The sequence below is a fragment of the Tachypleus tridentatus genome, chromosome 7 (assembly GCF_004210375.1).
Source record: "Tachypleus tridentatus isolate NWPU-2018 chromosome 7, ASM421037v1, whole genome shotgun sequence".
NCBI classification, from domain to species: Eukaryota; Metazoa; Arthropoda; class Merostomata; order Xiphosura; family Limulidae; genus Tachypleus; species Tachypleus tridentatus.
The window spans coordinates 193205180-193218642 of record NC_134831.1 but is presented as its reverse complement, the minus strand read 5'-3'; the positions used below and the strand labels follow the sequence as shown (position 1 = coordinate 193218642).

General features: G+C 28.7%; 1 protein-coding gene across 4 annotated transcripts in view; it reads left to right on the top strand.

The window, feature by feature from the left end:
* The window catches only part of LOC143257585 (serine/threonine-protein kinase Nek8-like), an 88714-nt gene that overhangs the window by 26646 nt on the left and 48605 nt on the right, over positions 1–13463 (top strand). For all 4 annotated transcript variants that reach the window (XM_076516494.1, XM_076516493.1, XM_076516496.1 and 1 more), the window contains 6 exons: positions 1248–1367; positions 3123–3264; positions 5550–5678; positions 6408–6533; positions 8264–8346; positions 11786–11803. In XM_076516494.1, coding sequence (XP_076372609.1) covers positions 1248–1367; positions 3123–3264; positions 5550–5678; positions 6408–6533; positions 8264–8346; positions 11786–11803 — 618 coding nt within the window. The remainder of the gene's footprint in view (positions 1–1247; positions 1368–3122; positions 3265–5549; positions 5679–6407; positions 6534–8263; positions 8347–11785; positions 11804–13463) is intronic.

The following is a 13463-nucleotide window of genomic DNA, read 5'->3' as shown; positions in this document are numbered from 1 at the left end:
GCCATAGCCACTCTACACCAGGGGATGCATCTTCATTTACCAAATTTGCTTATTGTGGGATTGAGTTACTGTCTCTTTCTATGAGTAGAATTACTCTTTTACTGCATTTTCTTCTACTCAGATGCACTTGTCATAATTTTCATCTTGATTTCTTATGCGTCACACAAATGGGCAAAGAGTATACTTGGTGGTACGCAGAAGGCTTGTGTCGTGTGTAATAAGAAAGTTTTCATGTGAATTGATGAGAATTGCTAATCATGTGAGAGGAAAAGTACCAGTTGAAAATACATTTTTTTATAAGAAGATTATAACTTTTCACATTCCTCTCAACTTTTACATTTGAAATTTCGTGTAAAAAAGAGCTATCAGCATTAGAAATGTAAACATTCATTCATTTGGCTGTACAGGATGGAAAACAAAAGCCTATTTTAAATGTTATTTTGTGTCATATTACAGACAGAAAATGTGATTTTATATGTTGTTTAAAATTATAACTTTAAACGTTCATTTATTATATAATAAAGTTTTTATAATATGTTTCTTGAACACTTACTCTTTTGTCACAGAAACATATTAATAGCTCTATATGATAAACAAAATATTAAAATAGACCTTATGAAATTCTATTATTTGATTATGGTTTGTATTAATTATTAAAGTACTTGTTTTAACCTTAATGCTTTACAGTTTGTATTTTGACCAATGAAAACTGGTCTCATTTCAGTACTGTATTAGCAGTATTTTGTACATGAATATATAATCTAAATTTGAGGCATTGCCTGAAAAAACACTGTTAATCAGAAAAGAGAATGTTACGATAGACTGAATGTATGATTTATTAAACATTTTATTTGCATCTGTTTATATAATATGTTGTGAAGTGGGAATAGTGTGCTTTAAATCAATCAGGTAATTTCTAGTTTATACCAAAACTCCCAGAAAGTAAATACTGATTTTAAAATCAGAAAAATATTCTTATTTTCATACACAAAAGTAAATTTTATGATTATTATTATGAGGAAGTAGTGTCCTAATAATGAATGAATTGATACAACTATTTAGAGAAATGTAGTCAAACATTATTAAGATGAATATTTGGAGAATAAAAATAACAGAAATGTAATGAAAATAATTTATAAAGAAAAATGTAAAATAAGTCATTTCAAAACTTTTCAACACATCTGATGCATTGAAAATAAATGAGATTTATACATTCATTGATTTCCATTAATTGAAATTATTCATAGAACTTTGCAACAATATCTTTCTAATCTGAAGACAGCACTAGAAGAGAATGAAATCCTGGACTTATTCAAGCAGATAGTTTCAGCAATATGTCACATGCATGAAAATAACATTCTTCACAGGTACTGGAATATTTTAAAATTTAAGTATTTTTTTTTTTTTTAGAACAAAAAGCCATTTTCACTTTGTGGAAAGTTTATCCTATTAAACTGTAAATGCAAACTAAAGTAATTTTTTGAGTATTTCAACTTTGAGTTTATAATGTTAAAAGAACATCTAACCTGAACATTTCATTCTATAAATAGAAATACTTAATTTTATCTCATGTGGAATGAAAAGTTGAAAAATATGAAATAAAATTATTAATATCTTTTTCTTCTTTGAATGCATAATTATCTCATGAGTTTCATATTAATTATCTTCATAGTTGCAGCTGTTTACCTCTACAGTTTTCTATTAATTTTATAGTTTTATTGGTGAATTTTGTATTCGGGGAAAGTAATTTATCTCTCCATGTAAAGGAATAGATTACAGCAGAAGCCTCTTTAATGTCTGGTGTAAACATTATGATCTTATATTAAAGATATGTTGTCTTTATAATGTAAAGTTAAAACGAATAATCTGTTTTCTGATAGTGCACTTTGATCATTACAATATGAATTTTGCCAATTTTAAAAATTTGTAAAATAAAGACATAACCTAGGAGTTTATTGGTTTAGAATAATTACAAGATATAAAAACAAAACAAAAAATGGTTATAGCTATTATTCTTTTAAGATTTTGGTACCAAGATGACATCATGTTCATTGTAAATCGAATCTCAAATATTTTTGCAGTAGAGTAAGAAGAAAATAGAAATGATAATATGACTAAAGTTGGCATGTGATTATTACATATTGTGTGAATACTTCATATCTCATCCTCCAATAGTATTTCACATCCTCAAAATCTAATTTGTTTTTACAAGTTATAGTTTAGAATGTACTACATTAGTTGAGCTAACATGCTAAATTAAGCTAGAGGTATTACTTTCTGTAATCAGTCATAGGAGCTATTTTTGTATTGTGAGATAATTTATCATGTGTATACAGAACTGTTTTGTGATTTTACATGGAGCCAAGTAAGTCCAAGATTGTCATGAGTTAGGTGTCTGGTTGGTCAACTACAGATAGAAGGCTAATCATAAATGCAATTTTAATTATTTACAGATAGAATAGTTTGATCTTTAAAAATCTGTTTTTACAATATTCAGTCTGCTGATCATGTGCATTTTGTTTTCCTTTCATTAATCATTTTTCTTTAAATACACCTTTATCAATTACTTAAAGTTTAATAAAATAATTTTGCTTTACAAAGCAAGAGTTCTATCACTACATGATCAACTCATTTTCTTCATTTTCAGTTCTTTGTCAGTAAATAGTGTTTTATTTTTATTTCAACTTTAACATCATGCTCTGTATCTTTTATTTTGTCACTATATACTAGGCCTTCAAATTTCTAGTTGTTGCATAGATTGGGCAGGTGTCCGCTAATATAGCTGTACTAGTGAAAGTCACAAAATTGTATCTCTGGATGGCTGGTATGGGTATTAACACTTTTACTAATAAAGCAGAGAACAATGTTTCAACCTTATTAGGTCAACTTGAGGTTGTAATGTTGTTCTCTGCTTTATTGGTAAAAGTGCTAATACCCATACTAACTGTCCTGTGATACATTTTTACTTTGAGTGGGTTTCTCGTCATCACAGAATGTCACAAAAGGATTTAGTTTTCACATAGTTTTTGCACTGATACACTTTCCTTCATTTGAGGTTAGAAAATGTAAAAGAAACTACTTTTAGCCAACTGATACTTTGAAATAAATAATTTCTTTTTCAGAGATCTTAAAACAGCTAATATATTTTTGACAAAAGATGGACTTGTGAAAGTTGGTGATTTTGGGATATCCAAAATGCTAACAACCAGACAAGGGGGAGCCAACACAGTCTTAGGAACACCATATTACATCAGTCCTGAGATGGTGAGTGTATTTACCAAACTCATTTTTGTTTTCTTTACTAAACTTTACTGCCCTTTTCTTTGCATTTGATAACAAATAAAAAAATTAACAAACTGAACAACATATCTCTTAAGCAATCTATTCAGTCCTATATTGAGACCGGAAGTGGTTATTTTATATGAGCAACATGATTAATGATTCTATTGTATCTGGCATATCTATATTCTGTTTTATGTATGTTTTCTCAGCAAATTCAAAAAATAGTTGACATTTGAATGAAAGTTTGAATGATTGATTCAACTATTTCTTTTCTTTTCCTAACAAAAATGTAGAAACAGCTTACTCTAGTAACTGTGTAATGTAGGTTATTGAAAAACCAAGCTAATTATAACATTTAGTACAACATTTTATGGACATGTAATTTTTTTCCTTCTGAGTGGCACCCTATCTTATGAAACTGTTGTAGAAGGAAAGCAAGTGTATAAAAATGTAGCTATAATCTGCTTCACTATATGCACACAATCTGCAGTTTACTCAAGAGAAATACATTTTGTGAGAATAATCTGCAGAGTGGATATAGTCTATGAAGTTAGTAAATAACTCTCTTGATATGAATAACTAAAGTATGTACAAACAATTTTAATCCTTTCCTAATATGAGCAGATAGTAAATAACTCTCTTGATATGAATAGTTAAAGTACGTACAGACAATTTTAATCCTCTCCTACTATGAGCAGGGCTAATAGACTGTCAGTGTGTGGCTTTTTTTTCCTTTCTCACAGTTATGTTAAAAATATCTGTCTTTACAGAGACATACTGTTTTTCTATTTTTTTTTTTTTGTTCTTCTTCCAGAACCTTTTCAATTGATCACAGTATTTTCATTTCTTATTAACTTAAAACTTGGTATGGTTATACTACTGACATCTTTTGCATTGTTTTGATTTAAGCATTTTAAGGACTCTTATGGGTTAAAAGGTCAAACAATCTAAAAACTCATCTATATAATAAGATTCAATGTTTGTGTATCACATAACTCTTCTGAAAGCATTGGTAGCACTGACTTTGAGATGGTACAAAATTAATTGTCTTGGTCCTGAGGTTTGTACAAAGGTTGTCTTCTTAACTCCAACCCTTGCAGAACACAGGGTTTTCCTGAATGTCCTCCATCTCCTAAACTGCTGGGCTCACCAACTTCTAAATGGTGCTAAACAAACTGTCTTGACTTCAAAGTTTCCATAAAGGAAGCTGGTTAATTCCCAATAACACTTTGACAGATATTCCCTGAAAGTGGATCTCAAATTTGTAATTGACTTGCATTAGATTATATAAATAAGTAATCCTTGTGATTAGCCTTTGTAGCTTGGTAAAATAAATTAAACTTGCATGATAGAGGATATGATCATTAAACTGGAAAATAGCAGTTAAAGCATTAAACTTGCATTATAGATTGTCTTTGATAGTTTGATAGTTGAATTCTAAACTTCATTTCATTATTATACATAAGGTTTATTTTTATTAGAAATTATTGAGTAAACCCTGCCTTTTTTATGGAGTCTCCCCTACTTTACCAGTTGGTTGTTTTCATTAAGTGATTTTTTTAACAATGCACTGTATGAATAAATTTGGAAATTTCTTCTTAATTTTATGCTAAGTGCTGAGAAAAACCACCAAATAATAACATTTATTTCTTTACATCAAAGTCATGGAAATTTTGAGTAAAAAATCCATAATTCATTATCTGTTGTTTATATCATGTTTAACTATCTTATAAGCACAGAAACATGATATAAACAACAGATAATATTTAACTTGTTAGGTAATTATAGTTGTTGAAGTCCATCAATATAGATCAGTAGTAGTGGAAAAGTAACTCTGAGTTTTGCATGATTGAGAAAACTTCTCTGGATGATTAAAGACAGTAAAAATAGTAATAATTAAGTTGCCACTATTAGGGTCAACTTTATGTAGTTTTATTTGTTTACTGATCTGGAACACTAAATATATCAATGGCTTGGTTAGCAAGTTAGGCTTAGCAATATGTTATAATTTTGAATGTACTGGGGAAATTGATAAAATGTAGGCTAACAATTACTCAGATCTTTTGGATGTCCAATTTCATTTAAGAATCTCTTATGCTGGCTTTAAAACAGGCTTAAGCACCACAAGGTGGGTAACTGTATTTAATAGGTTTAGTACTATAAACCATAGTGTTGAATTGAGGTTGGGTTAATAAAGTAAAGTACAGCTAATTCTTTGATACATAAAAGTGTGTGTAGTTACTTTTCATTTCTTTCCTTTTTTGTAGTGTGAAGGAAAGCCTTACAATGAGAAGTCTGATATTTGGGCTTTAGGCTGCATCCTTTATGAAATGGCTTGTCTCCAGAAAACATTTGAAGGTTCCAACTTACCAGCTTTAGTTAATAAAATAGTGAAGGTTGGTTGCCATATTTACAGTGCTTTGAAAGATATAGCTCAACCATTTTATTGTCCATATTATAATGTTTTAAACATTAAAATATTTTGGTTTTAGTTAATTAAAAAAAAGTTTCTGTTGCATGTTTGGTAGCAATGGGACTCAAACTCAAGACACTTCACCTCATACTGGCCCAAACTTGAAGTAGTAAAACATCAGTGTATAATGCTATATAGTTTTGTTCTGATACCCCATTTGGCAGAATTCAGGTAGCCTAATATGTAGCTTTGAACTTAGTAACAAAAAGACATAATTACAATCATTTGATTACTTGGTTAGGTAGAATAATTGAAAATAATGAAATATGGTAACTCATTTCTATTGTTGGAATAATCCAAAACAGTACTGATTGGACACACTAATTTGTGGTAGTTATTTTTGTGACATTAATCAGTTTAATTGTAATATCAGTTAATTGATTAGTTTATATGAAATTTCTCAATATATTTGATACTCATAGATAATCAACTATATAGCCCAATTCTTCTTCTAACAAAAAGTATTTTCTTTGATTAACATTAAATACTGATAGAATAATTTACCCATTGTGTAATTTTTTGAATAGTTTGTTCTAAATTAAACAAACATAGATGGAAAACTTGACCAAAGTGTTATAAGCCACAGATTCCACAACATTACTGTTGAATTTGAAAAAGTTATGTAAATTAAGCCTTCGGGTCTTTACTGCAGGGTCAATTTGCTCCTATTCGTGGGCCCTATTCATTTGACTTTAAACAGCTTGTTCGAGATTTGCTTCAGAAGCATCCAGAATATCGACCTACTGCTAGAGAAGTATTATATGACAGATTACCTGAGGTAAGAAAACTTACACATTAGACATTCTACTTTGTATTTAAAACCAAGTTATTTTGTCATTAGTTTGCTTTTAAGCACTGACTCTTTCTTTCTAGTTTTTAATATGCAGGCTCAAGCTATTATAGTTTATAATGGTTTGCCACTAAAACTATTATCATTTTTAAATAAGAAGAATGGTGGCTACTATAGTTTATATAGTGGTTTACCAGTAAAACTGTTATTTTTAAACAAGAAGAATGGTAGCTACTATACAGTTTATAGTGGTTTACCAGTAAAACTGTTATTATTAGACAAGAAGAATGGTGGCTACTATACAGTTTATAGTGGTTTACCAGTAAAACTGTTATTTTTAAACAAGAACAATGATGGCTACTATACAGTTTATAGTGGTTTACCAGTAAAACTGTTATTATTTTTAAAGAAGAAGAATGGTGGCTACCATAGTTTATTGTTGTTTACCACTAAAACTGTTATCATTTTTAAACCACAAGAATGGTGGCCACTTTACAGTTTATAGTGGTTTACTACTGAAACCGTTATCATTTTTAAACCACAAGAATGGTGGCTATTATACAGTTTATAGTAGTTTACCAGTAAAACTGTTATTTTTAATGAAGAAGAATGGTGATTACCATAGTTTATAGTGGTTTACCAGTAAAACTGTTATTTTTAATGAAGAAGAATGGTGATTACCATAGTTTATAGGGGTTTACTAGTAAAACTGTTATCAATTTTAAACCACAAGAATGGTGGCCACTAAAGTTTATAGTGGGTTACCACTAATACTGTTATCATTTTTAAACTGAAAGAATGGTGGCTATTATAGGTTATAGTGGTTTACCACTAATACTGTATTCATTTTTAAACAGAAAGAATGGTGGCTATTGTAGTTTATTGTGGTTTACCACTAATACTGTTATCATTTTTAAACTGAAAGAATGGTGGCTATTATAGTTTATAGTGGTTTACCACTAATACTGTATTCATTTTTAAACAGAAAGAATGGTGGCTATTGTAGTTTATTGTGGTTTACCACTAATACTGTTATCATTTTTAAACAGGAAGAATGGTGGTTATTATAGTTTATTGTGGTTTACCATTAAAATTTATTGGTCTTCAACTATATCTTATTTTATTTGTTGCAACTGATGTGTAATACTTTATAATTTATGAACAATAATAAACTCAATAAATTTTTTCAAATACATGTTTAAGGGCTAGTTACATTTTGTTTAGCTGAAGGTGAACTCAGATAATTGTTTTTAGGAGATTTTTACAACATGTAGTAACAAGGTATTGAAATGAATACGTAAACTACTTGTTATTACTTTTGTTTTGTTGTTGGTGCTAGTTTTGACCTCATTTGGAAATCTAGGACCATTTTTTTCACTTTATTTTTTGGGGGGTTTTGTAATTTTTTAAAAATTTTCTTTTTGCCTGAAGTTTTTATTATTTGCTTGTAGTGTGACAAATGATTTTTGGCCAGTTTGTATTTTTTGCTTTAATTTTATCCTGAACATTCCAGAATTCTGGATTAATACTTTATTTTTTCTCATCAACCACTGGTAAGTCTTGATTATTGGTCTAATGTTATTTTCCTCATATATTTTAGTAACAGTTACTCAAATTAATGATCTTGTGTTTGAATAATCTCAACTTTCATTTCTGAGTATATACGTAATATCATATTATGATTTTTCTTATAAGCTGGTGGTGTTTATTTTATTTAGTTAATTGAACAGTTTGAGCCAAAACGAGATGATTCTGATAAAGATACAGAAAGGGTGGATGAAATGAAAACTGATTCACGCAAGTATGGATTTCAATATTTAAAATAGATTTTGTAAAGTAGAATGAGACATAAATAAGTTCAAAATAACCTATTTATTGTGTGATACCAATTATGCTGATATACATAGAACACTTAGTAAATTTATGAGAATAACACTGTTGATGTATTAGGAATGTATGGTAAAGTTATGAAACTAATATCAAAAGTTTTGAGGAGCTTTATAACATTTAATTCATCAAAGGTTTACAAACATAAAACTATAAATAGATAAATGATATCAGTTTATTTATTTTGTTTATTTAGTTAAATGTTAGGTTGTTGAGAATATCATGAATTTAAAACTAGTTTTTTTACTGGTTTGTAACATTGTTGACAAATAACCAGTATTTGTAGTTGCATCATTACTTCAGTGTCACTAAATAATTTAGAATTACTGATTTCAAAGTTAATGATACATCTGAAACATTTTCAAAATTTCCCTTTTTTTAGTGAACTTAAAAAGCATAAGTGCTTCATTATTCCTATTCTATCATTAAATTCACTAGTATACTTATTATTTCCATCCAAACCAATCAGCTACTTTTAGGTTTCAAAATTTAAGAACAACTTTTTAACAACTGTTTTTAACAACAATTTCTTCAAATATTTAATTATTGAATTTTTTTAAAAAAATGTAACATTTTTTATAAATTACAATGTTCAAACTACACAGATCTAAGGAGTCTTTCCTGTAAATAATCCATCCTTTATCTCTTTAGGTTTGTACTTGCTAAGAAACTATGACTTCTTGAAAATATAATTATACATATCTTGTTTCTGATACGATTTTTTCCTCTCAGCATCTTGTTTACACCCTTTTATGACCTCACAACAAGTGATATGAATAACTCCTGATGAAGCTGTGCTTCTAAAAAGCTACAAGCATAGAGTAACTGGAAATAGCAGATCACAAACTATTTACATCAATGTAATTTCAGTAATGTGGTATCTGTATAATAAAGCATCTGTCTGTTTAGAATGTGAATTCTGTTATTGCAAGTTTGATTGTATAAATATATCCATTGTTGAAAAAAACAGATAAGTAAATGACGTGGGTGTTTCAAGTTAATGTAACAATGATGCTGAGTTCTTAACATCCAGATATTCACATTTGTAAGAGAGAGAAAAAAATTTTTTAGCTATAACTTGATGTATTTGGCAAAGTATAAAAAACAAATCAAATCATGCATGTGTTGGTAGATGGGTGTCAATAAGGAAAATCATTCATTTAATGTTATTTACAATTATGTTTTATGGATGAATCATTTTTGTCATTTTTTATCAAAAAGAGAATAATGTTTATATGCTTGTAACAAGCATGCATTGACACATGCCTTATTTTAGCTGTAACAAACACGCACTGACAAGCGCCTTATTTTAGCTCAAACATACCTCATTCTAGCTGTTACAAATGTGCACTGATAAATGCCTTATTTTAGTTTTGCCTAGATACAAGCTGAAAAATAGATACTGTAATAACTTTATATTGTTATTTGTTTGCCTTGTAGTTAGAGTTAATACTTTGCAGTTGAAGTGAGTGTTATTGCCTGTTATGGATTCTATATAAGTGTGAATGGTGTTTCTATGATTGTGATTATAATGCCTGACACCTTAAAGTTTAATCACATATTATACTTTTGCAACACTATTTTTGAATAATATCTGCACAGCTCAGCTTGCAGAGGTTTTATCTTTTAACAGATATTTATCACAAAATTACAGTTGATCATTCATATTCTCTCAAAATGAAATAGATCAATATTTTTGTGTAAGTAATTAATTTGTGCAATTTGGATTTCTTACAAACATTTATATTTTCTATTCTGTTATTTTGTAGTTATTATTACAAAGTGAAATAATGTTTTGAACTACTACATGTCTTATATTTTCTTATTATATTTCTTTTAAATAAACCAAACAAACTAACTGGTAGAGAAATACATAAAGGAATATTACTGTGGGCTTAATTGTAAACAAAACAAAAAGAGAAGGAAGTTGTATACAAAGAAGAATTGTAATCCTATTCTACATGCTCACATCATTTCTACATCCTGAAAACACTTAATGTAAATGTTTTTTTAAATGAAAACTAGTTTTGACCCACATTCGTTTTTACTCTGGCTATGCCCCTAATAAATATAAAAAAATAAATAAATATTTAGGCTTACAACCCTTTGTACACCACCAATAGTATTGATTATGGTTTAGTGCTGTTAGCATAATTTTTACAGCACACAGCAAAAGACTTTTGTGTAATACCCTAAAGCTATCAAAAATTTATGAACTTTAACTTCCAAGACTCCTTTTGACAGCCTCAAAGGCAGAGAAGTCTGGGAAATGTCTGTAGATGGTAAAGCATGAATTCCTATTTGTAACTGTGGCTTACAAAAGAAATAGAATGTTCAGTTGGATATGTTGCTAGATCCTTTGTGCTGATAGAATGACAACTTATTGTTATTTAGTCTGTACAAATGTAGTATTTCCTTAAATTTTGGTGATGCTAGCACATTGGTTTAATAGTACACATAATTCATCTTGGCATTTTTATTGGTTCTCTAGGTACTGAACCTATTGCACACACTATAAATCCCTTTAAAAAAACTTTCACCCTAGTATGTATCATTTTAAAAATATTCTGCCACTAGCAGAACAATAACAGATTTTTGCAGATACATGTTTTGTATCTTCTATGTGTCACATGCTAAATACTTTTTGTACATCATTTAATGTTTGTTCTTCTGTTTTGCACTCTGCTTTGGGAGAAGTATACAGTTCATGCATCACTTTGTACACTTAAATCTATGTGAAGTGTCATCTACTTTAGCCTACAATAGAACAATGTGTTTTCTAGTTGCTTCTGTAGCAGGCTGCTTAACTTTTTCACTATTTCACAACTGGTCATGGAATAACTTGATATTCTTTGATGGATGGGATTATGCTTTTTCCTTGCATTACCTATATGGTCCAACACTAGAGATTTCCATTGTTTGGTAGCAGTAGCACTCATTAAAAACTAAATGTGTTGTACAGGTGTGCATTATAGCACACAAGAAAGATCCTAAATGTGCTATAAGAGTGCAGTGAGAGTATTTCAGTAGATGGTTGAAAATATGATTTAGTTATGTTTTTTTTTGTGTAAGACGAAATAAGAAGAAAGTTTGCATCAGGACTGAACTTCTACAAAAATGTTCCTAGTTACACAAAGCTAGTTGCTTCTATAAGTTTAGTCTTAGAAAGATGGTTCCATTACATTGCATGTCTTTGTTAATGTTGCTTAAAACTTTCCTGAATACAAATAGTTGTATGTTGAATTTATTCATGCTACAAAAGTTAAAGTTTTAAATGTCTGATTATTCATGTGTCTGAAATTCTTTAATACACTTTATCACTTATCTATTAATTAAAACAATTTTTATTTCAGCACACTAAGACACCCAAGGTAAGAAGAAAATTCTTTCAGTTTTGCTAATCAAGTAACTTTGGTGTGAGAAGCATACTTCCTACACACACTAGTATTGTTATTTTATAAGTCTTGCATATTGTTGCAAGTCCTCCATGAGACTCAGAAGTTTGTTTCTTAGTGTAATCCATCAATTTTTGCTTACTTTATATATTTTATTCTAATAAATATGACAAAACGTTAATTTTTAGTGTTCATTGTAATGTCATACATAAGGTATGACAAATTAAAATGCAGACTTGGTCAATTTGACCAACAAAATGACCACTTTGTACTCATTTAAAGTCATTTGAGATTTAACCCTTCTAACTTTCAATATAGTGTATATATCTTCTCAAATTTTATCACTCTTTCAATTAATATTACAAGTCTTTCATTGAAAAAATCACATTTTTAGTGACATATTTTAATAAAGTAAAATTTGTTCTTGAATATATTGAGTTTTTGTTTTAAATAGTCCATGTGCAAAATAATTTTTATGTTGAAATTAAGAATACTTTTCCTCATCTTAAAAAACTCAAATCTCCTTTGTGTAATTCTAAAACCTCCTAAATACATTTCAAACTTTTGTTTTCTGTAAAACTGTATACTTAACCTGTTACTTTTCATACCATATCTCAAAATGGAAATGGTCAATTTCACCAACATCGTAATCACCTAAAAAAAATTGAAGTAAATCTAAATTACCCTTTTTCTTACTAGAATAACTTTAAAGTACAACATAAAACAACAATAATTTATCCTAAGAGTAGCTCTAAGTACATTTTATTGTTTTGTGGCCCTTTGAACTGCACCTAACTACTGTTTGCTTTCATAATAGGCTGTAAATTGCACGTGGAATGTGCAGCTCATGTAAAGCTAATGAAGTACATTACTCATGAACTGCCACAAACTTGTGAAACATTTTTATTATTATTTATTTTACGTGAAATGATTCCTATATTTACACTTTAATTACTTTTATGATAATAGATAAAATACTTAACCAATCTTCTGTTTTTCTTGCTGTCAATTTTCAAAGAGAGTTAACCCTAAGTTTTTATACTAATTATAGTAATGCACTTAATAATTTTTTATTTAATCAAATAATGCACTAAACAGTATAGAATGATGACATACAAAAAATAGACAAATTGCATTATCACTAAAAGATTTTTATGATTTCCTAACAATGCAACACAAATTGTTATAAATTCATCCAAGTTAGTCATTAACTTTATTACAAAAATTATGTTGGTATTCTGAGTGAAATTGACATTTAACCATTCAGAACATAACATACAATATATCAGTTGATCGATGAAACTCTTAACTTTCTCTTGGTTATAGATAATATATAATTAAATGTAAGAAATAGCTATTAATCAATTTTAAAAATTCTATTCAATAACTTTGTAGCCAAACAAAAATGAAAGCTGTAAAAATATGGTTTGTCAAAGAACAAGAATTTGATATTGCGTAATTTAGATTTAATTTTGAGGGGTGGTGGACAAAACATAAAAGATGACAGGCAGTAACATGTTATGAAAATGTGTCATGTGGGTCACACTAGGGGAAACTGAATTTTAAAAAAATATTGTCTTGTAGAATTAAGAATTTAAAACTTATTAAAATATTGTTTATTATCTAAGGTTTCATG